At 37.3% G+C, this 24,886-nt stretch overlaps 1 protein-coding gene and 1 long non-coding RNA gene across 3 annotated transcripts in view; one reads left to right on the top strand and one right to left on the bottom strand.

Annotated features, from left to right (window-relative positions):
• Nucleotides 1-24,886, bottom strand: part of LOC133531052 (uncharacterized) — a 142,804-nt gene that overhangs the window by 24,033 nt on the left and 93,885 nt on the right. The window lies entirely within an intron of this gene.
• Nucleotides 1-24,886, top strand: part of LOC133531031 (thyroid receptor-interacting protein 11) — a 101,970-nt gene that overhangs the window by 59,811 nt on the left and 17,273 nt on the right. For both annotated transcript variants that reach the window (XM_061869110.1, XM_061869111.1), the window contains 3 exons: nt 20,214-23,354; nt 23,829-24,013; nt 24,631-24,794. In XM_061869110.1, the coding sequence (XP_061725094.1) occupies nt 20,214-23,354; nt 23,829-24,013; nt 24,631-24,794 (3,490 nt within the window). The remainder of the gene's footprint in view (nt 1-20,213; nt 23,355-23,828; nt 24,014-24,630; nt 24,795-24,886) is intronic.

Below are 24,886 nucleotides of genomic sequence, written 5' to 3'. Positions count from 1 at the left end.
TGTCAACTGTCATATAAATACTAAGCCGCCACACGGGCGCCACTGTCACACACATGCCCAATACCTGAGCGTTGTCCATAGCTCACCTTTATCGTTCAAGCGACCTCTTCCGTTCCGCTCGCACTCGAGACGCATGCGCGTGCGCATATAGCTGTCTCTGTTGCTCTGTTTGCTCGGTTTGTTTACAGTGGGGTTGAATGATCGATGGTGTATGCGTGTACAGTCAGCAGAAGTTGTTTCTAAGCGGGCGGGGTTTTTAAAATTATATACACACGCTCTTATTACTATTAACTGACCGAGCGTTAGCCAATTTCTCCAGTTCATAATATAATAATTAAGCCTCTGTATACGTCCCACTGCTGGGCAAAGGCCTCATCTCATGCGCGAGAGGGTACGGGCTAAATTCCCACGTTAGCTCATTGCGGATTGGGGACTTCACATACACCTTTGAATTCCTTCGCAGATGTATGCAGGTTTCCTCACGAAACAACGGCTCAGCTTGAAACGGTTCAGCTTGGGCAAAAATGCTTTCGTATGTCCAGATGTTCTCCTCTACAGGTCGCAATTGTCTTTATTCTACGTCGGTGGCAAACAAGCATACGGCCCGCCTGATGGTAAGCAGTCTCCGTAACCTATGTACGCCTGCAACTCCAGAGGAGTTACATGCCCGTTGCCGTTCCTAACAACCCTCCCTCCCCTCGTTGAGCTCTGGCAACCTTACTCACCGGCAGGCACACAACACTCGGGAATTGTCTACCGATTCCCGTGAAATTTTGTGAGCACAGGGCCAACTGTGAACAAAGAAGTTCGCTAATTGCGGGCATCTTTCTCTTTTACTCCGAAGGTGTAATTTGTGTCATTTTTTCGTCACACTTGAACAGGTTAGGTTCTTGGGATTAAATAACCGACTTGATTTTTTCATTTCGGGTTATGAACATTTCCATACGAAGTTATTGGAGGTTGCAAATGTGTATGCTGGCACATTGTAAACGTATTACGAGCTCAACGAGGGGGGCGGGGTTACGGTCGGCAACGCGCATGTAACTCCTTTGGAGTTGCAGGCGTACATAGGCTACGGAGACTGCTTACCATCAGGCGGGTCGTATGCTTGTTTGCCACCGACGTAGTATAAAAAAAAAACATATATGTGACCATTTGAATTTGTTGTTTTTGTACAGCTGTCTGTCTGATGTCAATCACTTGCAATATGTATAATATTCACCCCGAGAACTAGTGTGTTATCTATCAGCTTCACTATTTTGCTAAACAGCCTAAAGATGGTTTCTTCTAATAGAAGTTACTCATTTTCATTGTTCTTTTTTGTATATTGGGATCAGCTTTACACACTGATACTGAGTACATGATTTTTAAGTTCAATTATGGCTCTGTTATCGTATTTATTGTATAACCTCAACTGAAAATTAAAATACACATGTTACAATGCACCAACGTTTTTTCAATTACAATAATTCCACGTTTAAAATTAATATTCAAATTCCGAACGAGCATAGACAATGGCGCGACCTCTCCGCCTCGTCGGGCAACCGTGCCGTTATTATCTATGGTTTACGTTTGGCTTTATAGGATTTACCTTTACTATATTTTTTATGCCAATTCATGGCAGGAAACCGCGCTGGATCGGGACAGGTGGCGTTCTCTCGTTTCGGAGGCCAAGATTCTTTTTGGATCGCTGAGCCAAAGCAGTTAGTTAGATTTATTTATGCTGTATGGGATTTTTATTTTTTTAATTTTTATTTATTTATTTATTTAGAACACAAACAGTCACATATACAAATGGATTTGAAGTACAATGTAGAGTACTTAACATACTTAAGAATCATAGACCTGGAGGTTCATTATTAAGTACATAATGTTAACATACATACTAACAGCATAAAGAAAATGAAATCATGAGCCATACTTAAATTCTATTTACTAGTCTTCAAAGAAAAAAAAAATACAATAAGTAGTAATACAGTAAGCAGGTTTGACATTACTGTCTGTTTTAATTATCGGATATGTTGTATTTTTTTTTTACTAATACCTGGTAGGTATTAGGACAACCGGAAAGTTACATTTACAGTTTAGTTAAGTTACATTGTATTATATTTAATTATATGAAATAGGTACTTGAACAACAATTTACGTTTAAGTATAATTTTGAGACTAGACAATGAAGTGTGATTTGGATCAATATCAAGTCTATTTATTGTAAAATTATAACCTTTAGAGGTTTACAGACCAAAGCTTACTAAGACTATTGGCTCTATGAGGTGTAGATCTCGCGAGCATAACTTAAAACCGAATTATGTATGAATTAAAATTTTCTTAAAACTGAATCGACCAAAACATGTTTAGTCATCGAACCTGCTCACAAAATTTCACGAAAATGGGTTGAGAATTGCGAACTGTAGAAAAGAACATCTGGACGTACGAATACATTTTTGAAACGGATACCTTCGTTAATGCTCGGTGAATAAAAACGTCGAATCACTTAAAACAGACTGTTACTACTAGGCTAGAACTAGGCTATTACTGAACTGGTGAGCTCCATGGTAGGCTCTGTCTTCACTTTCCATCAGGTGTGACTTAGGGCCAATCGCCGATCAGTACTATGATGGTCGGCTCTTTATCATTTGTCACCATGCCTATCACGTTCTAACGATTATGTAAGCGTGAAAGTGACGGGCATAGTGACAAGTTATAAAAATCGGACCATACTGCCACCGCAGTTTATAATAATAATATATAAAAAAATAAAAAAAACACTTCTTTCAACATGTGTCCAAAAAAATTACGGGGACAGAAATGTTTTGATATTGACCCCAGAGAGTACAATAAGCCAAGGCTCCAACTTGGCGATCCGATATGGTCTATATAGTCTTTGGTCAATAATTTAGTGAGCACCCGGTCAAGTGTCAGCGGTTGGTAACCCTAGAAGCTGAGGTCACTCCTGTCATATGCAGTTACTTCGATTTATAGACCTCCTAAGTTACTCATCTGTGGCATAGAAAGGCAAAACTTGATTAAAAACACCCTTATTGAACGGCTGTTGCATACGATACTGGGATTTTTCTTCTTTTTTCTTTCAAGCCTATTGTGTAACACTGCTGAGCAAAGGCCTTTAGTATTTTAATAATCATAAATTGCCACGATAATAAAAGTAATTTTAGTTAGTAAAGTTTTATTTTTTTCATGTTTGATACATACTTATTGCCGACTGTACTTTCCATTCAACAGTCACCTCACTCATCGAGACGGTTCTTCCGAACCCATATATGCTCTGAGGTTGTGTTTATCACAGGATTCTTATAGTCATCTTCGGTCTCCGTCATCAGATCCGCTCTAAGTCACCATAATTTTGCATCATCATCAGCGTCAGGAAGAGGTTCTAAGTTAACATCCAAGACTTATATAACCCACATATTTTATCTATCTATATATAATATAAGTCACAAATTCTCAATGCAACTTAAATAAAAGTATGATCTTAATTCAATCATCGTAATCAATGAATTATGAGTATCATTGTATTTCTATTCGGACAGAAGAGACTTCTTCCAATCAAATGGTATTGTATAAGTACTTATTGTCAACCTTTCAAAACCTCGTTTCAACCTATATAAGGTAATATTTTATAGCTGATATACTAACAACACGTAACTAAACATTGTTGAATCTTATTCCTTCGCAATAAGGTTTAGATTTGACTGTTGACAGTGTAGACGATGTTATGCCAACATAATAAAGCTATAAACATGTAAAGCGAATGTCAACTTTAAGACGCTGTTTAGTTCTGTTTTTATAGCGACATCTGTGTGTCAAGGAGGCGATGTTTTAAGAATTAATGTAGTCTAGTCTAGTATAGATTTAAAAGCTGGATGAGTTGGAGAGATACTTCGCACATTCCATATTGTTGCAGTCTGTATACTACGCAATTACAATCAGGTAAAAAAAAGCAGGGTAACGGTACAGTCTCCAAGATGGGTCCCGTCTTAAACCTAAAACTAATTCTATACCTGTTTAGTTTCTAATCTAGGTATATTGTTTCATTCTTTATATTCCTGAAATACTGTTTTATCTAGCCTAACCAGGTATTGTTTGGCACAGGTAATGTTTAGCAAGTTTATGATACTTATTATAATTATCCACGTGGCAAACGCGGTAACGGAAGACCGCGAACAAGATGGGCGGACGAGATAAATAAAATAGCTGGTCCAAACTGGATGCAAATAGCCCAGAACAGAGCGAAATGGGCATCTTTGGAGGAGGCCTTCACCTGCGGAGGGGTTCTTGCACTTTAAATACTATTAGTCAAAAAAAAAAAAGTTAGTGTTATTAACCACAGCTACGCCCCTTCGTTTTATATTTTTATTAGTTTTAATTATTATTAAAGTTAGGAACATTTAAAAATTTGTAAGAAATCTTTTTCGCCCCTAATTTTTACAATACAAAAAAAAATCAAAGAAAAATCAAACGTACGGGCATAGTTATGATTGATATACATCAAATTCTGTAAAAATATTTTCCATAATGTCAACATACAGAGAGGAAAATTGGGACTACATTTGTATGGAGCTTCTAAACATGCTATTGTCAAGCCTGTTCAGATATTTTTTGAACAGCACAGCGATTACACTCGCCTTGCACGAAGAATGAACCATAAAAGGTTTCCGAACAATGTATAGTTGCGGTCTCTTGCAACACCTTGTTTTACGTTAACTCTGCAATATTTAATACCCGAACGCACGTAAATCTTACACCATTGTATTATGTTGGCATAACGTCGTCCTCGCAGTTAAAGGACGACCCGTGGCCCGTGGAGCGTTTGACGACCTGTCTGTCTATGAAGCCGATGGTCCCGGATTCAAATTTTGGTATGGGCATCATTCTTGTGATGAGCACGGATATTTGTTCCTGAGTGATGGGTGGTTACTGTGTATTAAGTATTTATATGTTATATAACGTTGTCTAAGCCACACCACAAGCATTATTGAGCTTAATGTGGGGCTTAGTTAATTTGTGTGTTACCGTCCTGTACTATTGAATATTAATTTAATTTAGTTAAAGGACATATGTTTAAACGGCGGACGGCATTTTAAAGGGACGGGAACACCAGTTCATTTTGTATTGACGTGATGATATTCGAGCTTCCCCGTCTGTCTTTGTGTATGTATGTTCGCGATTAACTCGAAAACTGAACGGATTTTCATGCGGTTTTCACCAATCAATTCATTGGTTAACCAACCAAATACAAAACCTGGATCTGTCACTGAACGACCTGACTTTAAACCTACATTATTTGATGATGTAATGTTTTCATCTACCCACAACTGGCTTAAGGAGCCTTTTGAGGGTAGATTTTGTTTGCCTTTTTTTAAATACCTAAAGATACAGAGTATAGATAGAGAATATAAAGAAAATTCGTCATATTATCTTGATTATTCATGTCATTGTATTGCTTTACCAGTGTCACAGCAAGGTTGCAGTGGACGCCCTTCTCTCGTCTTTACTAATATTGACGCCGGGCTAACCTCACGGGTCAAGTGTTGCAATTTTATCGCTACCTAACATTTTATTAGATGTGATAGACGAATGTACATACATTATAACCCCTTTAGCCTGCGTTTTCACCAGAAATGTGCGAGGGATGTTTGTTATTATCCAATAGAATCACTTGAATTACCTATCCTCGTTCAGCGCAGCTCCATTGGACAATATTCTATTGGTTCTTAATAAACGCATCCCTCTTATCTTTATGAAGCGGTGGTGGCCGAGTGGATATGACGTTCGACTTTCAATCCGGAGGTCGCGGGTTCAAATCCTGGCTCGTATCAATGAGTTTTTCGGAACTTATGTACGAAATATCATTTGATATTTACCACCAGCTTTTCGGTGAAGGAAAACATCGTGAGGAAACCTGCATACATCTGCGAAGAAATTCAAAGGTGTATGTGAAGTCCCCAATCCGCATTGGGCTAGCGTGGGGACTATAGCCCGAGCCCTCTCGCGCATGAGAGGAGGCCTGTGCACAGCAGTGGGACGTATATAGGCTGAATTATTATATTGTCTTATCTTAATATGGTTTTCGGATACACTTCGACCCATATGGATCTTTTGTGTAATTACCTCCTTAGGAAAGATCTGTCAACTACTCAAGAGTATCCCTTGCCACGCATCCTCACACATCTCTCTGGAAACGCAGTCTTAGGCATTCACTTTTAACGGCCGTCAATACTTATCCCTAGTGCCTACGAAGCTGAACGTCTTGAGTTTGAAGTAAGGGCATTTATTACTGTGTTTTGTTTACGGGGAGAGTTTTTGCAATTTTATACCGACTTAGTTTCCTACTCTGCAAGATGGAAAGATGTACAGTCAGCATCAATAGTAGCGGATGGAACAACGCGCCAAAAGTATCTGAAATTCTGAATAACTTTTCCAAATAAAGATAATTCTCTAAAATTTACTTTCAAAAGTATATCTTTGACAGTCTAAATTGTTCTACATATATAACCATCAACTTTTGGTAAGCAGTTACAGAATGATGCTGCTGATGAACTACACAGTTGCGAATGTCATCTCGCTCTGTGTGGTAGGGCACAGCACAGCGGACGTCATTCCAGATCTAGAGCAGAGCCCAACTGGGGAAGTACCTCCACCTTACAGAAAATCGCAGCCAAATAACACTAGACCCTACTCATAGTGTTGTGTTCCTGCCGGTGAGTAAGGTTGCCAAAACTCAACGAGGGGTGGGAGGGGGTTAGGGTCGGCTACGCGCATGTAACTCCTCTGGAGTTGCAGGCGTACATAGGCTACGGATACTGCTTACCATCAGGTGGGCCGTATGCTTGTTTGCCACCGACGTAGTATAAAAAAAAACAATTGTACATAAATTATAATTCCTACAAGATTCACGTTTAACGGCCTTTTAAGAGGAAAAGGGACGGCCGTTTTCCATACAAACGTAGTCCCCATTCTCACCTCTGAATATTGACATTATGGAAAATATTTTTACATAATTTGATGCATATTAACCATAGCAATCAAACGTAGGCCGTGGTCGATATACAACAAATTGTGTCAAAATATTTTCAATAATGTTAATATCAAGAGGAAAATGAGGACTGCGTTTGTAAGAAAAGGCGATTTCGCGTGGGTCTAGGTCTAGAGTTTAGTTTTTGCTTGAAACGACAGGCATTCAGGCATCAAACAATAGTAAGTATGTAGTATCATCAGCTGCGACCTCCGCACGCCACCACCATTAGGCCACCATGACCGACTTGCCCATTTTGCCCATTGTACAAAACTACTCATAAATATGAATTTTGCACGGAATTACGATGAAACTGGTGAAGACTTGAGAACTGTACCCCTAGTGTAACTTTGATCGACATCATAACGTGACGAACGCGTTTGCGTTAAGTCTCATTTTGTATAGGATTTTGAGTTTCCAAAACGTCCCGCTTGGCGCGCTCTTTCGAAATCCAATACAAAATGAGACTAAACGCAAACGCGTACGTCACGTTTGGAAATCGAATTTATTTACACTAGGGGTACTGAAGAGTCATTGGTCAAGTTGAATTATGAGATATTGACATTTTTTTTAATGCTACGTCCGTGGCAAACAAGCACACAGTCCGCATGATGGTAAGCAGTCTCCGTACGCGCTCCAGAGGAGCTACATGCGCGTTGCCGACACTAACACTTGAGCTCTGGCAACCTTACTCACCGGCAGGAACACAACACTATGAGGTTGAGGTTCTTTCCCAGTTGGGCTCTGCTCTAGATCTGGAATGACATCCGCTGCGCTGTGCCCTACCACACTAAGCGAGATGACATTCACAATGCCCATACCTCTCTTTTGGACGTAGATAAGGACATACTCGGGTCCTGTCATGAGAATTATGACTAATTTTAAATTAGGTTTTTAACCCCCGATGGAAAAGAGGGATGTTGTATGTTTGACGCCAATGTCTGTATTTCTGTCTGACTATGGCATCGTAGCTCTCCAATGGATGGGCCGATTTTTTCTACGTGAAAGCGTGTTTTCTAGCGGTGGTTCTTAGCTATGTTTCATAGGATTCGATCCAGCAGTTTGAAGAGTATATCAGCTCTTTCCCAAAATGATGTAAGGCATTTTGGCAGAAAATGGAATTTGTTGGCATATAGCGTAGGGGTTTTTTTTTTTAATATTTATGGTATACAATGTTTTTTTTTACACAATGCGTAGGGGGTTTTTTATTTATTTTTTATTTGATAGAGATTGTGAAATATTGCCGGACGTGTGGTGGTGGACGATTTTTTAACTATCATTACTCATTAGGCTCAAAAATCTTTGTGTTTAACAGCACGTACAGTCCAAAAACTTAATGCTGGGCTATTTAAATTACAAAACTTTTGTAAGACTTCGACATAGATATTAAAAATAGGTAAGTATATAAATAGATACGGGTCATTCATCTTTTTAGGGTTCCGTACCCACAGGGTAAAACGGGACCCTATTACTAAGACTCCGCTGTCCGTCCGTCCGTCTGTCACCAGGCTGTATCTCATGCACCGTGATAGCTAGACAGTTGACATTTTCACAGATGATATATTTCTGTTGCTGCTATAACAACAAATACTAAAAAGTACGGAACCCTCGGTGGGCGAGTCCGACTCGCACTTCTCCGATTTTTTTTAAAGCTGAACTTTGCTCGATTATTGATATTTAATAACGCTTAGGTCGCTTAGCTACATATTTTGAATCTTGTTTTTTTAATGAATATTAAACTTCGACGAAATAGACATTATTTTCGCTTTTACAAGACCGTTTTGAGTTTTTCTTCATATTACCTAATTGATTCCACCCATTTCACATGACCAGTGCTGACTGTCACATCGACATGCACCTCGATCCTACTTGCATTTTTGCATTAATTTCGCTTAGAATTCCTCATTAATATTAAATGAGTATTTCTTCAATATTACATAGCTTAACCGTCAATCACACTGACATTGGCCTGTGCATTGGACGTCCTTTTACATAAAACATCATATCTACTCAAAGCTAAGTTTCTAATATATACCTTATTGTCACCAACGTAAAGTTCAACCATGTCCGACAAATATTGCACATACCACTAAGCGTAAAATACTCCTTCAAATATGTCATTTGTCGTTTAATCTTACGTCTTAGTTTCCACCGTTTTTCAATGAGAAACCGCACATTCAACGACCTTTATTACTTCGTCATTCTAAAATCAACCTTAAACGATTCTATTACAACTTAAATTTAGAACAGCGTTTATGACTATAGTAAAATCAAAGACTCGCTGCACGCGAATACTCTCTGTCACACCTACCTACGGCGGTATTTAACGAATTTGAGCTCTTTGCTTTTGTTTTAAGTGCGGCTTTCGCTTGAAATGTTGTCAGCATTGACCGGCGCACGCGACGCGTTCCGGACTGCGCCTGCGCGAAGGACGATGTCATGTGAAATTGATTCTCGATTGTTGTTAGGGCGATGAGTAGGTTCGTAATAGGGGCTTTTTACTTGATATAACGTAGAATGATTACAGGAGTAGGAAACATACATACATATAATCACGCCTATTTCCCGGAGGGGTAGGCAGAGACCACGGCTTTCCACTTGCTACGATCCTGACATACCTCTTTCGCTTCCTTCACTTTCATAACATTCCTCATACACGCTCGCCGGTTTAGGGTGCTCTTGACCTGGCCTTTCTTCAGGATTTCGGAGGAGGATTTTGGAGGTCTACCCCTTCCAGCTGCCTCTTCTAATTCTCCCTTATATACTCTCTTTGTTAGCCATCTTTCAGTAGGAAACCTTTGATATTTAAGACCGTTAAAACTACGTTTAACGCTAGATTTACGTTTAAATTAATCAGTGACGATCAGAGATAGTGACGCCACTGACGGCCAGTGGCTAAATATATCATAACACATAAAAATAAGGCTGTATTGGTAATACTTGGCCACTTTTGCCGTCATGTATAGCCACCGATATTTGGCCACTTAGGCCTTCACTATCTATTAGTATTGACTGTACTATAAACTCGATGGAATGGACATTTATTTACCATTAAAATTTATGGAATCTAGGCTCAATTAAGACTTTTGCTAGGAATAAAAAATGAGAATTTATCTATTCTCGAGTATTTTTACCGGATACAAACTGTCACGGTTTTACGTTAGTGGACTAGGTACCTACATAATTTTTTCGTGGGAAATCATTTATAATCTTTGGTTCGGTTGACTTTAATAGTTTAGAACCACCGGAGACATAAAATAATAATTAAATAAAGCGTTCAGGGACTTTAATTTAGGGATTACTTTAGATTGGACATTTCATACCGTTAAAATTGACAACCAAATTAGCTTGAACCCAAAGTGGCTACAGCAATTAAAGTCCGTGACTGTACACAAGTATGAAGCCAGTTACGAAGGCCCCACACTGTCAATAGCACGCTATAGTTTTAATACGGTAGTCATAACAGGGTGTTCAGTTTCTAGACGCAGGTGCCTATGTTTTGAAAACGCGCGCCCGGTCGGCCATTGTTCTGTCGATGTAGTATGAGAGCCGGCGGGAATATTCTTCATCGTGTAAAGATTTTTTTTGTGACAGACGAGCACGATAAAACGATACGTTTTTTATATTATAGCTGTAGAATCTTTAAATTTCGAGCTGATAGCCTTAGATAGAATGGAGAAATAGTCGTAGGCGTATCTGCTTTATCAAGAAGAAGAGGAGTTTCAGAGGAATAAAGATAAAAACATTGCTAAATTAAGAAAACTTGGCTTTGACATTTGGCTTTTTATGGTGATGTAGTTAAATGAGGATTTGTTTTGTTACAACACCTGCTTTGATTAGTATTCGTACAAAACAAGGAATGGTATTTAGTAGATATTTTAATTTAAGGCTAAACCGACCCTTAACGACCCTAACTTTTTACTTTTTCGATATTATGTCGCGTAACAAGTGTTCGAAACCAAGACTAAATCAGCGTTGGCTCTCGGTCTATTTCTCACATATTCTCAGCTCAATATCAGCATACATGAATTAATGCAGTTGCTATAAGACAACCTACGGTGTCGATCTTACTGTCAAAAAAATAAATCTACTTGTCTGATACCACTGAAGTCCATCTAAGTTAACTCTGCGCTAACTTTGCAATCTGAAAGTGTACCAGTGCCACTATAAACGTCATATTAACATAAGAATTTAATGTTCATGGTGACACTTCACACTTTGTCGTTTACCAAGTCGATACAGTTAGCTTAGTGTTGATTATAGTTCTATTGACTCTTTCGACAGGACCATTCGGTTGTGGATCAGTGATGAATTTTTCCAAAATTTCTAGTGTAATAGTTTTAAAGGGACCGGTGATTCGTGTAATGACAATTTAATGATAAATATGGATTTCATTGTGAGCCAAAGAGCGTGCAGTGTTCGTATCATAATGGGGTATACAGAGCGTAATAATTTGAGTGCGTAGTGTGCTGTGAAAGTTATTATTGTGAATATTGTGATTTGTGATAACATTGGAGTAAAATATCTATTATTTGATTCTAATATACCTGCTATTCCTCTTACCTCTTTCGTGTCTCAGTTGCATCCAGAGCATTTATTCCATATATCTTATATTTTATGTTTCTTTTTATACGATTTTAGTATCTTTTGTTGGAAGACTATCGAAGACTCAATCTAAGTAAATTATTGTATAATCATTTTCTATTTTACACCATAAATAACCAGTCAATCTTGTTCGATGACATCTTCAATTTTAAGGAACAATGAGGAATAAGTATACAGTCTACAATAATGTACTATGGGATACCTAACATTAAAACATCTTCTATCATACCTTGGCAAGCATTAACTTTTTCTTTTTTTATCTATGCATACTATCACAACCTAAATGCTGTGATATTGAACCTTAAATTCTATATAGAAACGTTTTTATTCCTTACATATGAATATTATATTTTACCTTTTTTATTTTATGTTACTGTATATCTAGTTCTACAAAAATAGACTCCAAAAATGAACGAAATGCTAAATAGTAGTGGAAATATAGGGAATTCATAATGAAATCGACAATAATATTTGGTCTACAAATAATCTGGATAGCGGCAGACTTTGAAGAAGATAAGGTAATTAATATAGAAAAAGTTATTTAGTGCGAATGTTATATTGTCACTGATAATGTTCTAATATACTATTTATCAGGTTTCTATTAGATTTTGGGATTACTTATTAAATCACATTTACAACCGGGTTTTACAGCGAATTTATTTGATTAACTTTATTTACCGACGTTTCGGCCTTTTTGTTTGGGATTACTCTTGACTATCTAGCCTAGTTATTTACCACATTATTTTACCATAAGTGACATTTTATTTACACGTAAGGTGTGTAAGTCTTTAATTTTAATGCTTTTGTATTAACAGTTTATTTAAAATTAGAAGTATTTGAGCGTGGATACTTTGTATAAATACATTTATAATTCCAAAAACTAGTACTTTTTACTGTAGGTACTTGAGAAGAAAGAGATATTTACGTCGAGTTCCATACTCCTCTTCTCGGGTATTGTTTTTTTTTGGTGTATAGGAATAGGCGCTTCATATAAATCATTCCCATTTGTCCGCCCTTCATGTATGGTGGCGGTCACGTGGGTGGGGCTGGGTACAAATGGGAATACACTTTTTTTTACACCAAGGATATTTAATAAGTTACCAGAATCATGGCAAACGGCACCAATACAAAAATTGAAGTCCTTATTATTAAATTTTTTATTAGTTAAATGTTATTATAGTGTAACTGATTATTTTAATGATATTGACATATGCCAAATGTAATTAATTGTATTTTTTTTTATTCTCATTATTATTTTTTAATATATCTATATGAATTGACTTATTGAAATATATGTTTGCATATGCCAATCTCATAAGCTCATTGCCCGTGTAAATAAATTATTGAATATGTATATAGTTAGATAATAAGAAATTATTTCGTACGCCAAAAGGCACATCATAGCTGTTCCTTAGAATACTGAGTTACCACCTATTTATGTACCTGTGATGAACGAATAAAGAATTGATTGATTGATTGATTGATTGATTTTATAAATCAGTCATAGTATTAGACAGTCATAAGTGTAAAGAACTTTGAATATGGTTGTGATACTACCCCGAACTACTATTACAATAGGTAATTTGATAATCTTAGAAAGTGTCTACGTTATCTAAGTTTCAATTGTTAAAGCACATTGCTTAGAATCTTACAAGTTTTTATTCCACGCAAAAACTCCCAACTAAGCACGAACGAAACGCAAATCACACATCAAAACCCTCACTTATCATGACCTATACACCCACCACACCATTTTAGACTTTACCCTATAACAATACAGGCTACAGTCGCCTGCGTATCGTTTTACTAGCCTAAGGCGGCCTAAGTTGTCACATTGTTGACAATGTGTTTAGCGTTTACGTAAGTTAACGGTCGATTATGGAGATTTGAGAATTGAACAGAAAACGGTCAAGGTTTGAGTCGTACATAACGTAGTACACTAAGTACAGGAGTTTTTTAGATTCTTTGTGTTTGTGTTCAGTATGTTTGTAATACAAACTAATGGCTCCTCTACACGTTGGCCCAGCGCTGGACCAGCGAGATGGCCATGCGATGGTTGAGAGCACACACTATGGAATGGTGCTACCTTCGATGTGCGGACGAAAAACCTACACCATGGCCATCCCATCGCCATCCTGCCGCGCCATAAACCATCCGACAGCACTGCCCTCTCTACACACTGGCCCATCTTAGTGGGCCAGTATGATGGCCCGTCGTGTAGAGAAGACATAAAACAAACACCGTATTATACGTATTATAAAGCCGTAAGGAAGAGCGCAAGGTCACCACAAATAGGTGCAATTTCACTAGTAAAATGATACATCAGTACTCGAGCTCGAGAAGTATTACAATGTATTACTTAGTTGCATAATATTTTGACGACCGATCTGGCCTAGTCATTAGTAACCCTGCGTATAAAGCCGATGGTCTTCCGTGCATGACTGTGGCGCCGCCCTCGTGGTTGTGGGATATATTGCTTATTTGACAATTGGCAGCTGCCAAATTGTTTCTGAACGCAACCATGTATATGACCGAATGATTTTATTACTGTATCCATTCGCCGACTCACTCACGCTCTTCTTTCTCAACAACTCCACGGTTAACATCGCTCTGTAATTATTATCCGTTTTTTAGTGAAAATACACAGTTTTCATCGATAAAAAGTGACTTTTAATTATCCACCAACACAAATAGTATGAAGATGTGGTCCCACGAAACTTCATATTTTCACCACGTCGTGCGTTAGCGTCGCCTGTATTTGCCCCACCACTAACTTTGCACGTAGTATAACATGTTGACAAATGTATCCGACAATATGATAAATGCCTTATGTATTTTTTACATTATGCATGAAAATTGTATTGCAGACATATAAACTACTAAACGACGAAGTTTACAACAGACGTGCATTGTACCTATTTATCTCTGCATCTGCATTTCGTGGATGCCTTACATGGAGGGCACGTAACTCTGGGGTCAAATGCTTTTATAAAAACTGTGACAATACTAATATTGAATCTTCCATACACGGAACGCGTATAAAAGATAACGTATCATGTTTGTACAGTTTGCGTGTGTGTATGTGTGTGTGGTCGTATACTGAGGGCATCTGGTTGAAATACTTTAAAATTCAACGGCAGTCTGGTACGATTCTAAGTTTGTAATGAAAAACAATGAAATCTGTCTCAGAAGCAAAGAAAACTTTGATGCTAAACGTCACATTGTCAAAAATATCTATGTTATTTCCAGAGTGATAACACTCTGGAAATAACATAGATATTTTTGCCAGTAAAAGCAAATGCAACAAGTGTGTTCGCGGCATTATATGTATAATGATAAGTTATCAATCGCAGAACATTTAAAACGTTCAGCGAAGCATATATCCGTACTAACATTATAAATGCGAAATAATTCGGTCTGTCTATCTGTTCCCTCTTCAAGCTTAAACTATCAAACCAAAATAGATAAAAGATAATATCTGTATCACGTATATCAGCATTTTACACAAAAGAAATCGCTGAATTACCCGGGGTATGTCCTTAAACTACGGACAAAAGAGAGGTGTGGGCACTGTGAATGTTATCACACTTTGTGTGGTAGGGCACAGCACAGCGGATGTCATTGCAGATCTAGAGCAGAGCCCAACTGGGGAAGTACCTCCACCTTACAGAAAACAGCAGACAAATAAACACATAACCCTACTCATAGTGTTGTGGTCCTGCCGTGCCGGTGAATAAGGTTACCAGACCTCAAAGAGTTACATATTAGGCTACGAAGATTGGCCATCGACGTAGTATAAAGAAACCTAGTTTTTAATTCTAATTCTGTACCTATTTTTTCCCTTTTTATAAAAAATGTACTTAAAACTTCGCCAAGCTAAAATATACCTTCTGTCAATGACTCTAAAGCTTTACTAAAAGCTTACAAGTCAATAACCTAAAGCACTAGGCAATGCCCTTTACCCCGAAGTATTGTGATTCGTGTTACATTACTATTCGATTGCCATTGCCAATGGGTTCAGGAAATCTAATACCTTACTATAAAACAGGGTTATGGTCAGAATGAATCTAATACACTGCCTCTATGTGTTGTAGACCTCGCGAGCATAACTTAAAACTGAATAAACGTATAGCTCCGCCATTTTGTAAAATTTCCAAGAACCGATTGGACAAAAAATCTATGTAATCGTTGAACTGTGCTCGCAATAAATGATTTCTGATTTCTGAAGAACCGGCTTACAAAATTTCACGAGAATCCGTAGAGGAATACATCCGGACAAACGAAATCATTTTTGCCTAAGCTGAAACTGAGCCTTTCGCTGACGCTCGGTAAATAAATAAGGACGAGGAAAATGTCCGACAACAAGGTAGAAATGTAATAAACCCTATTGCATTTGATTTGTAGAGGAACTTTAATATCTTTCTCACAGATACTTTATCTCCCTTTCTGATTTGGAAATGATCATCGGGATATAAAGTATTATGTTTAATTAATACTCTATTTATCAATTACTTATTTGTGCTCTTTCGTACAAATCTTATGAATTTTTTGACCTTGCAGTTGTTCCCGTTGTCATAAGATGAGGATTTGATGGGATCCAGTCAAAATCGAGGGAATTCTCCAAGTACCCTTAACTATTTGTGTATTTTTATAGTTCTGAGAGTGATTGGTTCAGTTGAACTGCTGATAAAGAACATAAAATGTCTTACTATTCGGTGTACGGTGATGATCAACATGAAAGTCGCTAGGGACCATGTACTATTGTCACCGTGACGAGGTACGAAATGTTACTGAAATTAAATTCCTTGGCCGTACAGTAACCTGAGATATTATGAATGAATTCATTGATAAAGTCGCCTTGTACTTTTAGGGCTGATGGTACATATTATGGCAGTAGATTTTGATGGCATCACCGGTTTTTGTTGGTATTCTACGATGTACCTAAAGGTCCTAGAATCTCCTACAAATGATTGAAAATGCCGTAAACATCTTTTTCCTACTCCTCTACTGTTATCTGTCATTTATGCATTCATTAACACGAATATAAGAACATACATAAAAGGTTTCAAGAAAAGTCTATATTGTCTATTCCTCATAAAAGCTCTTGTGCTTTTATAAGCTATAATGTTACTGCGATTAATGGCTACCAACCTAACAAAACCAAAACTAATACAGTTTTAAACTAAGTGCATTGATGCCAACTTACAAAATATTCATTTGGTTGCATAGTAAAAATAATTACTTCATAAGTCAGAAACACGCATGTGACACCCGTAATATAGCAACACCCATAGACTACGAAGACCGCTTAGTGTTGCTTGTTAGTCTCCGTAGGCTACGGTGGCCAAAATCGAGAAAAAACTGTCCAAATATTTAATTTAGCAAGTAGCAAGTACCAGGGCCTCATGAGTTACGAGGAGGTGTCGCTGACCGGCCGGCCGCGGCCCGGGGCGGGCCGGGCGCGTAACAAGGTATGCTCGCGCGTCTTGGCTATATACTTTTGCTGTAATTTGTTTACCTAAAGTAAGATTTATTTTTGTTGACTCGTAGGAAAAATATTGTATGCAACGTTGTATAAGTAGGTCAAAAAATTCTCGTGGCGTATTCCTTTACAATGTTCGCCTACGCCTTCGGCTCCGGCTCACATTGTAACTCACGCCACTCGCCTTTTTTGACCCTTCTTATACAACTGTTGCATAAAATACTATAATATCTTGAAAAATCAGTCCACGAGAGCATGGCGTTTGAAACGCCCGACCATTGCCTGAATATCGTCATAAGCATTAGTTTTGCCTATTACTCCCGCCATTGTTGCGTTTTACTGTAACTTTACGTGCCATTGTGAGTGAACGCGCTCCTATTTCACGTTGGGACTTGGACATTAAACCTAGGCTTTAAAGCTAAGACTAATGGCTTTCTTAATAGAAAGCTGAAGTTTTGCTTATTCTAGAAAAGAGGTTGAAGTATCGTAACTTTCATGCTCTTTTATCAACGAACTGGCCGCCGAGAATCAAGCTCATCTAAATCGGTTCAGCGGTTTAAGAGGAAAGGGGACGGCCGCTTTTCCCTACCTAACGTTGACCCCATTTTCCTCTCTGGGTATTGTTATTATGGAAAATACTTTTATATGATTGTGTATTAACCATAGCTATACCCGTTCGTTTGACTTTTTTAGGTTTTTTAAAATTATATTAAGAATTAGGTGCGAAAAACGATTTTCATACAAATATTTTAATGCTCCTAACTTTTAGGGCTTGTTTCATAATGTCCAAGTGAAGTTTTGAATAAGTTACTTGCCACTTATCTGACGATTAAACTCATCGTTGGCGTTTCACAATCTTAAAATAAGCTTAACTATTAGATAAAGTGCTAAGTTTTGCATGAAATTTTATCTGGCAGTTAATTTATTTGTTAATTAGCTATCTGGTACTAGGACATCATCATGTGAAACAGGCCCTTATAATAATTAAAAAATAAGCTGTGGTCGATATACATCTAATTGCATCAAAATATATAACACAACAGATAAAACGAGGCGAGTGGATTTCGTGCGGGTCGTCCACTTTCGTTTTAAGATGACAGACAAATAGACGGACAGACAAAATTGTAAAGTCTCTTTGAAGGTTAAAAAGTGTCCACTAAAAGTGATTAGGGACAAACCGTTCATCTAAATCGGTTCAGCGGTTTAAGGCCAGACAAATAGATAGACAGACAAAATTTTGTAGTCTCACTCAAAATTTGTCTCATGGTTGCGATTTATAGTTTGTTTTATGGCGGATGAATTTTGGATGAATGAATCATTAATTATTAAACTTAAACCATAGATAAATAAGTACCCAAGAAGTACCTTAGAGCGCTTAAACTTAGGTTCTGTTGAAACTAAAAAACAATTCACCTTTACAAGGATTCTATGTCACACATATATATGAACATACAGAAGCTGGCTTATCGCTGGAATTTCACGCACCACTTGTTAAGCAGAGTTCAACTTCCTTGCATAGTAATGAGTTAGTTAAATACCAAGTTGACTTAAACAATTGAAAACTCGGTGACACACATGCTGTCACGAGTTTTGTAATTTAGAATTCTCGTAAAAGGCCGAAGGTACTTTATGCACGTTGCGGGCCGAAACGCAAGCGATGCGCTATGTATTACTTACTTACTTACTCCGTTGGCTCAGCGACCCAAATGAGACTTGGCCTCCGACACAAGACAGCGGCACTTTTCTCGGTCCTGTGCGACCTCTCGCCAATTGTCGACTCGAAGCTCGCGCAGATCCGCCTCCACCATGTCGCTCCAGCGATACCTAGGGCGTCCGATAGGACGTCCTCCTGCTAGGCGACCCAGGTACGCTCTTTTTTCGTTTCTTCGTCCATTCTCTCAAGGTGGCCCAACCAACGGATTGTATTGATAATCATAATCTATATAAAGGGTTCCACTGATTAGTGATTACTTACTTACTTTTTCTACCGATTCATGAAAGCTGGTGCGGATTTCATATCTGATTTTTGACAGCTCAGTACAAATCTCGTGCCAGCTCGTATTTATCACAAAAAAATGAATGTGTGTTTGTTTGCTGTTTCAAAGATATTTTGAATTAGATACTTTTAACCTATATAAAAAGTAGAATTTTTAAATATCTTGATAACAGAAAACAAACACACATACATTTTTTTTGTTCTTGTTGTTCTTTTGACTCGTTGGTTAAACAACCCGTTTCTCAAAAGCAATGCATATACTGAATACAGTAATCCCTCATTGAAAGCGGAACGATACATGAAGTGTATTGTACTGTTCGGGCTTTATCAAAATCATTAAACCTGTCGCTACGTTCGACGCGGCACGAAGTGTCGGTGTGTGAACCGCCTAAAGCATTTCACAATGGCCATCACTGATCCCCGGTTAGCCGCTGTTTGCCTAGCCGCAGGATTTAGATACGTTATCTACCTTATCCGCCGCTATCGCTGGCCACATACTGCACTATGCCTGTATAAGCTCAATAATGTGTGTCCACACTAACGCTTTCTAGATTGGAGCAATGAAAATAGTTCACAGTACTAATATTTCGATACTAAGTGAACCGATTTCGCCTTTCTCCAAAGTAGGTAGCTCCTCTTCAATCAATATGTTCGCTAAAATGTTAAAATCAGGAATTGTGGATTCTGCGAATCTTGCACTATACCGGTACCTACAGTCACAATAATGCGTGTCCCCAATAACACTAAGTAAATCGTTTTTGCACGTATTTTCATACTACACTTAAATACATAAGCAACATAAGTCAGGAACATATACCGTGTCCATCGCACAAATGAATGCCCTTACCGAGATAACCCAGTACTATCAGTATGTAGGCAGGAGAGTGCTCCTATTGGATTCCTTAAATAGTTACTATAAGGATTATAAACTAAGTTTCTTGAAATGACCTACAATTAATAAACAAAAGTTTAGTTGCTATCAAAAACATCTGGACCTATCCCTCGCTATTCGCTCGCTATTCGTTGATATTCGCTCTAATTATCCGATGACGACTGTCTTGATGAAATATAATAACTGTTATTATCTTTATTTACAGAGACTCAACCGAAAAAATGGAGTCAAAGAAAAAGAAGAAGAATCCAGTTGGTACTGGGACCCTCCGCCGCAGCCTGCGCGAACTGACGCGGACATCGAAAACGTGTACAAAACGCAAATTAAAGAACTACAAGACGAAATATCCACCTTAAAAGAACGCTATAATATAGATCCGAGACAAGATAATGACGACGAACTTGAGAAACTAAGGGAAGAAAACAAAAACCTAACGACAAATCTAGAAGATTTGGATTCTCAACATCAGCTAGCTATGGAGAGACTTTTAAGCTTAAAGAAAGAGTTGCAAAAGAATTTTGAAGTTCTAAGGCAAGAGCATGAAGATCTAAAGTACAACAACGATGAATACGCAAATGAAATTAAGGTTCTGCAAGCTAAAATAGCAGAGAAGGATAAAGATTTGGAAACTTTGAAGACAGCTAAGGCAGATTATGATACGTTGCACCATAAATATATGAATTTAGAAAGAGTACATGATCTCTTAAGAGAAAATGCTGAGAAATTTCAGGAAGAGAATCAAGAATTACATGAAGAAATATTTAAATTACAGGAGCAGGTAACTAAATTAGAACACGAAGTAGAAATTGTTACTAAGCATTCCGAGTTGTCTGAGACTGTACCTAGAGATAGGTACGAAGAGTTGTTAAAGGAACTGAATGATCTCAAAGACAGTAGAAACTCCAACCACCAGCATATTGATGAAGTCAATATTGATGATAACGCTAAGAGTGTCATCGAAACATTGAAAAGAGAATTGCATGAAGTGAAACATAGATTAGCTCAAAAGGAAAGTGACGCGCAATCGGAGAGCAAAGTAATTAAAACTGAAAAGATAATACAGTTTTATAATAAATACGTGAACTTTGAAATTCCTGTAGATTACCTGGGAGAAGTGCCATCGAGTGGCGAAAATATAGTGGTATTTAAATTAGAAAGTGTTTTTAAAACACTGAATTCCTTTAAGAAAGACATTGATAAGCTTAACCATAAGCTGTCTGAGAAGAAACTTAACATCGACCATATGCAGACACAGATAGATGATTTGACAACAGAAAATGACTTCTTAACCAATGACTTACATCACACAGAGAGAGAGTTGGAGGAAATGAAAAAGAATAATGACTTTTTGATATCAGAAATTGCGGCCTTAAAGAATACGTCCAAACTAGAACCTATAATAGAAACGCATGAAGATAACTTAGCAAAACTAGAGACAGAACTAGCAGATTCAAATAAATTAAATAAGAATTTCGAGTCTAAAATACAACGAATAGAAAAAGAACTAGAGGCAGTTAAACATGAGAAAGTTTTGCTGCAAACAAGCTTAGCTGACTTGAAAGAGAAATATACGTTGATGCTTAGTGAACTAGACATGTTCAAAACAAAAACAAAGGATGTGGAAGACTTAGAAAAGACTGTCAATATTGCAAGTGAAGAAATGGTTAAAAACTGTACACATGAAATCCATGACTTGAGAAAGCGGCTTAATGCTGCTAATGCTAAAAACGAACAATTGTCAATAGACGTGCATATTGCAGAAAATGACAAAGTATTGCTTACGCAAGAAATTGATAATCTTAAGCAAAGTCTTAAACACGACACACAGAGTTCGTCCAAATCTAATGACGAACATGATGGAAGGTTACCAGAGGTTGTTGAAGATAGTTTAGAGCCACAAGCTAGAGCTGCGAGTAGTCATTTATTAGAAACAAGTGCAAAACAGAAAAATATCAACAACGTATTGAAAGAAGTTGAAGTAATAAAATTAGAAAAAGCACAAATTGAAGCGCAATTGGATATCGCCAAGGATGAAAATACGCTATTAAAGGAAGGTATTAGCCAACTTAATACGGCAATTGATCACATTAGACAGCAAGAGCAACACTTGCTTATTCAAATAGACGATTTAAAGAAATCAAGACAAGCAGTACTTGACAACGAACAGCTGCTTCAAGGAACTATTGAAAAGTTGAATGCAAAGGTAGAAACGCAAGAAATATTAACTACGGAGATAGGTAAACTCAAAGAAGAAAATTTACATTTGACTCAAAAGAAAGTTCAACTAGAAGCAGAGTTGTTATCTACAGATGGTAAAATCACACAATTAAATCAAGAATTTGAAAAAGTATTATGCAATGTAAGTGAAAAAGATAGTCTTATAGACGCTCTAAATACCACTGTCACTGAAAATAACTCTAAAGTAATTTATTTGAATGAAAAAATATCAGAGTTAGAAAATAATTTAGTGTCTAAAAACAATGAAATCATCAAACTACAAAAATCTGTCGAACATGTTACTGAAGCATTAAATCAAACAAACCAGCAATCAAATCAAAGTAAAGAAGTGATTTTACTAGAAAAAGAATCTCTGAACCAACAGCTTATTGAGCTTAATGTTGAGCTTAAAAATAAAACAGACCAAATTTCTGCCTTAAACAATACAATTGCAGAAGTTGAAAGAAATTGTTCTGAATTCAAATCATTAGCAGATGAGAAAGACAAGGAAATCAAAGAACTACGTCAAAGTATAGTTGAAATTAGTGACAAACTGAAAAATGTCGACCATACAACAAATGCTGATGATTACGCCATATTACTTAAAGAAAAAGAAGCCATACAAAGCCAAGTTGTAGATCTGCAAAATAATATTACTGTTAAGCAGGAGGAACTTAATGAAATTAAAGCAAAACATGACCTAACGGAGAAAGCTTGTATTGAATACAAAACTTTAGTAGAAAACACAACAGCCGAAAAAACGGAGCTAATAAATCTAGTTAATTTAAAACATAATGAAAGTTTGCAGTACCACAACGAAATACAAAGGCTAAATCATATCCTTTTAGAGCAGAATTCTGAAATGAAAAAAATGATTGAAGAAAGGAATCAGCAAATGCAAAATAATGAAAGCTGTCCAACCTGCGAGAATTTACGAATGACTCTTCGAGAAAAGGATGAAATAATAATGAGTCTTAATCAGAACAATAGTGTGTTTGAAAAGAATAAGGCTGATTTATTAAATGCGAATGAAAGTTTGAGAATGTTAACGGAGAAATGCGACGGTTTGGAGAAAAATCTTCAGATTCAGCTGGAGAATGTAAAGACATTGGCAGCAGAAAAGATACAGGTGAGATTGTTTTAGCATTTAATTTAGTTTATTGGCAAAAACTCTAAATAATTTCATTTGCTTTATGGTCATTATAAATTATGGTAAATAACTACATCATAAAGAAAATAAGTTAATTTTAACGCTTCCCAATTTTTTTTATTCTAATTTAAAATGGTAATTATCACTTAATATGTTTTAACATTAGTCTGTCATTAACTCATCGTTTTGCTCATGGACTTGTGAAACCTATACTTGTAGTATACCTGAAGTTTTGAACAAGTCACAATAAATTTAAAAAAAACCCTCCCTAACCTTTGGTATGCTTTAGAACTGCAACATTAATGTAATGTTTTGAACGGCCGAAATTTTACTAGCATGCGAAAGGCATATTGAAAAAAAACTAGTTCGTAAAACTAGAAAAATTTCAGTAAGTAATTAAAGGTTAACACTTAATTTTGATAGATAAATGAGTATAAATGTTGCGCTTTTCAGCTCTCAGAGCAACATGATAACGCCACGCGCGAACTGGAGCGACTACGTCACCATCTAGTCGAGATGGAAGACAACTATACACAAGAGCTGATGACGTCAGAACAGAAACTGACGGAATGCCAGTCGAGGTTGCAACATGTAGAGGAAAGAGCTAAGCAGAGCAGTACGGTTTATACTAGTAATAGGTAAGTTAAATACCTAAATGTTTAAAAAGTATTTCCTTCCGCGAATGCTCTGGCTGTGAATGTACCTGCTGAACGGCTTAGAGACTGGGGTTTTTTAAAAAGGTAGTATAATCAAAAGCTGATGAGCTTAGAACAAAAACTGATGGAATGCCAGGCCAGGCTGCAAACAACATGTTGAAGAGAGACGGTTTATAACAGCAATAGGTAAATTACCTTAATATTTTACAGGAAATTCCTGTCACAAACGCTCTCGCTGTGAAATTTACTGTCGAGGTTTTCTTTAGAGATTATTGCGCTATTCTATGGAGTAATTATGCCCAGGTACTGATGATGGTTAGGATAGAAACTGACGGTATTTTAGGCGATGTTGCAATATGTGGAAGAGAGCAAACCAGAGCAGTACGATTTATACTAGTAATTATGTACGTCGCCCGAAGACCTATATATAGTGCCCCTTACTTAACAGTGCGGAATCGAATCGATGACGAAGTATTTCTGTCGGGGGTAGTTATCAATCAAGGAGTAATTGTAGTAATGTTAATAGTGGCATCGCAACGGTTGATTTCCTCCAACGACTTCACAAATATCTCATTTCAAATTTTTCTCTTTAATTCCAGCATCCGAGCCAATCAAGAAGTAGAAACGCTGCGTAACCAGATCAAGCTGTTGGAGAAGCAACGAGAAGAGGTCCAGGCAAGGTTAGGGGAAGCTGAAGATGCGAGGGGACGAAGTGAGGCTGCGCTAACCAACCTTCAAGTCGTTCTAGAGCAGTTCCAATTAGGTAAGTTTTACATTAAACTTATTTGATAAAAAAAAAAAAAAAAAAAAACATTTTAAATACAAGCTTTTATCGCAGACTTTATATCTATATTT

Source organism: Cydia pomonella, chromosome 24, assembly GCF_033807575.1.
Source record: "Cydia pomonella isolate Wapato2018A chromosome 24, ilCydPomo1, whole genome shotgun sequence".
NCBI classification, from domain to species: Eukaryota; Metazoa; Arthropoda; class Insecta; order Lepidoptera; family Tortricidae; genus Cydia; species Cydia pomonella.
Note: the sequence above shows the minus strand (reverse complement) of the source record. Positions and strands in the feature narration are given on the sequence as shown.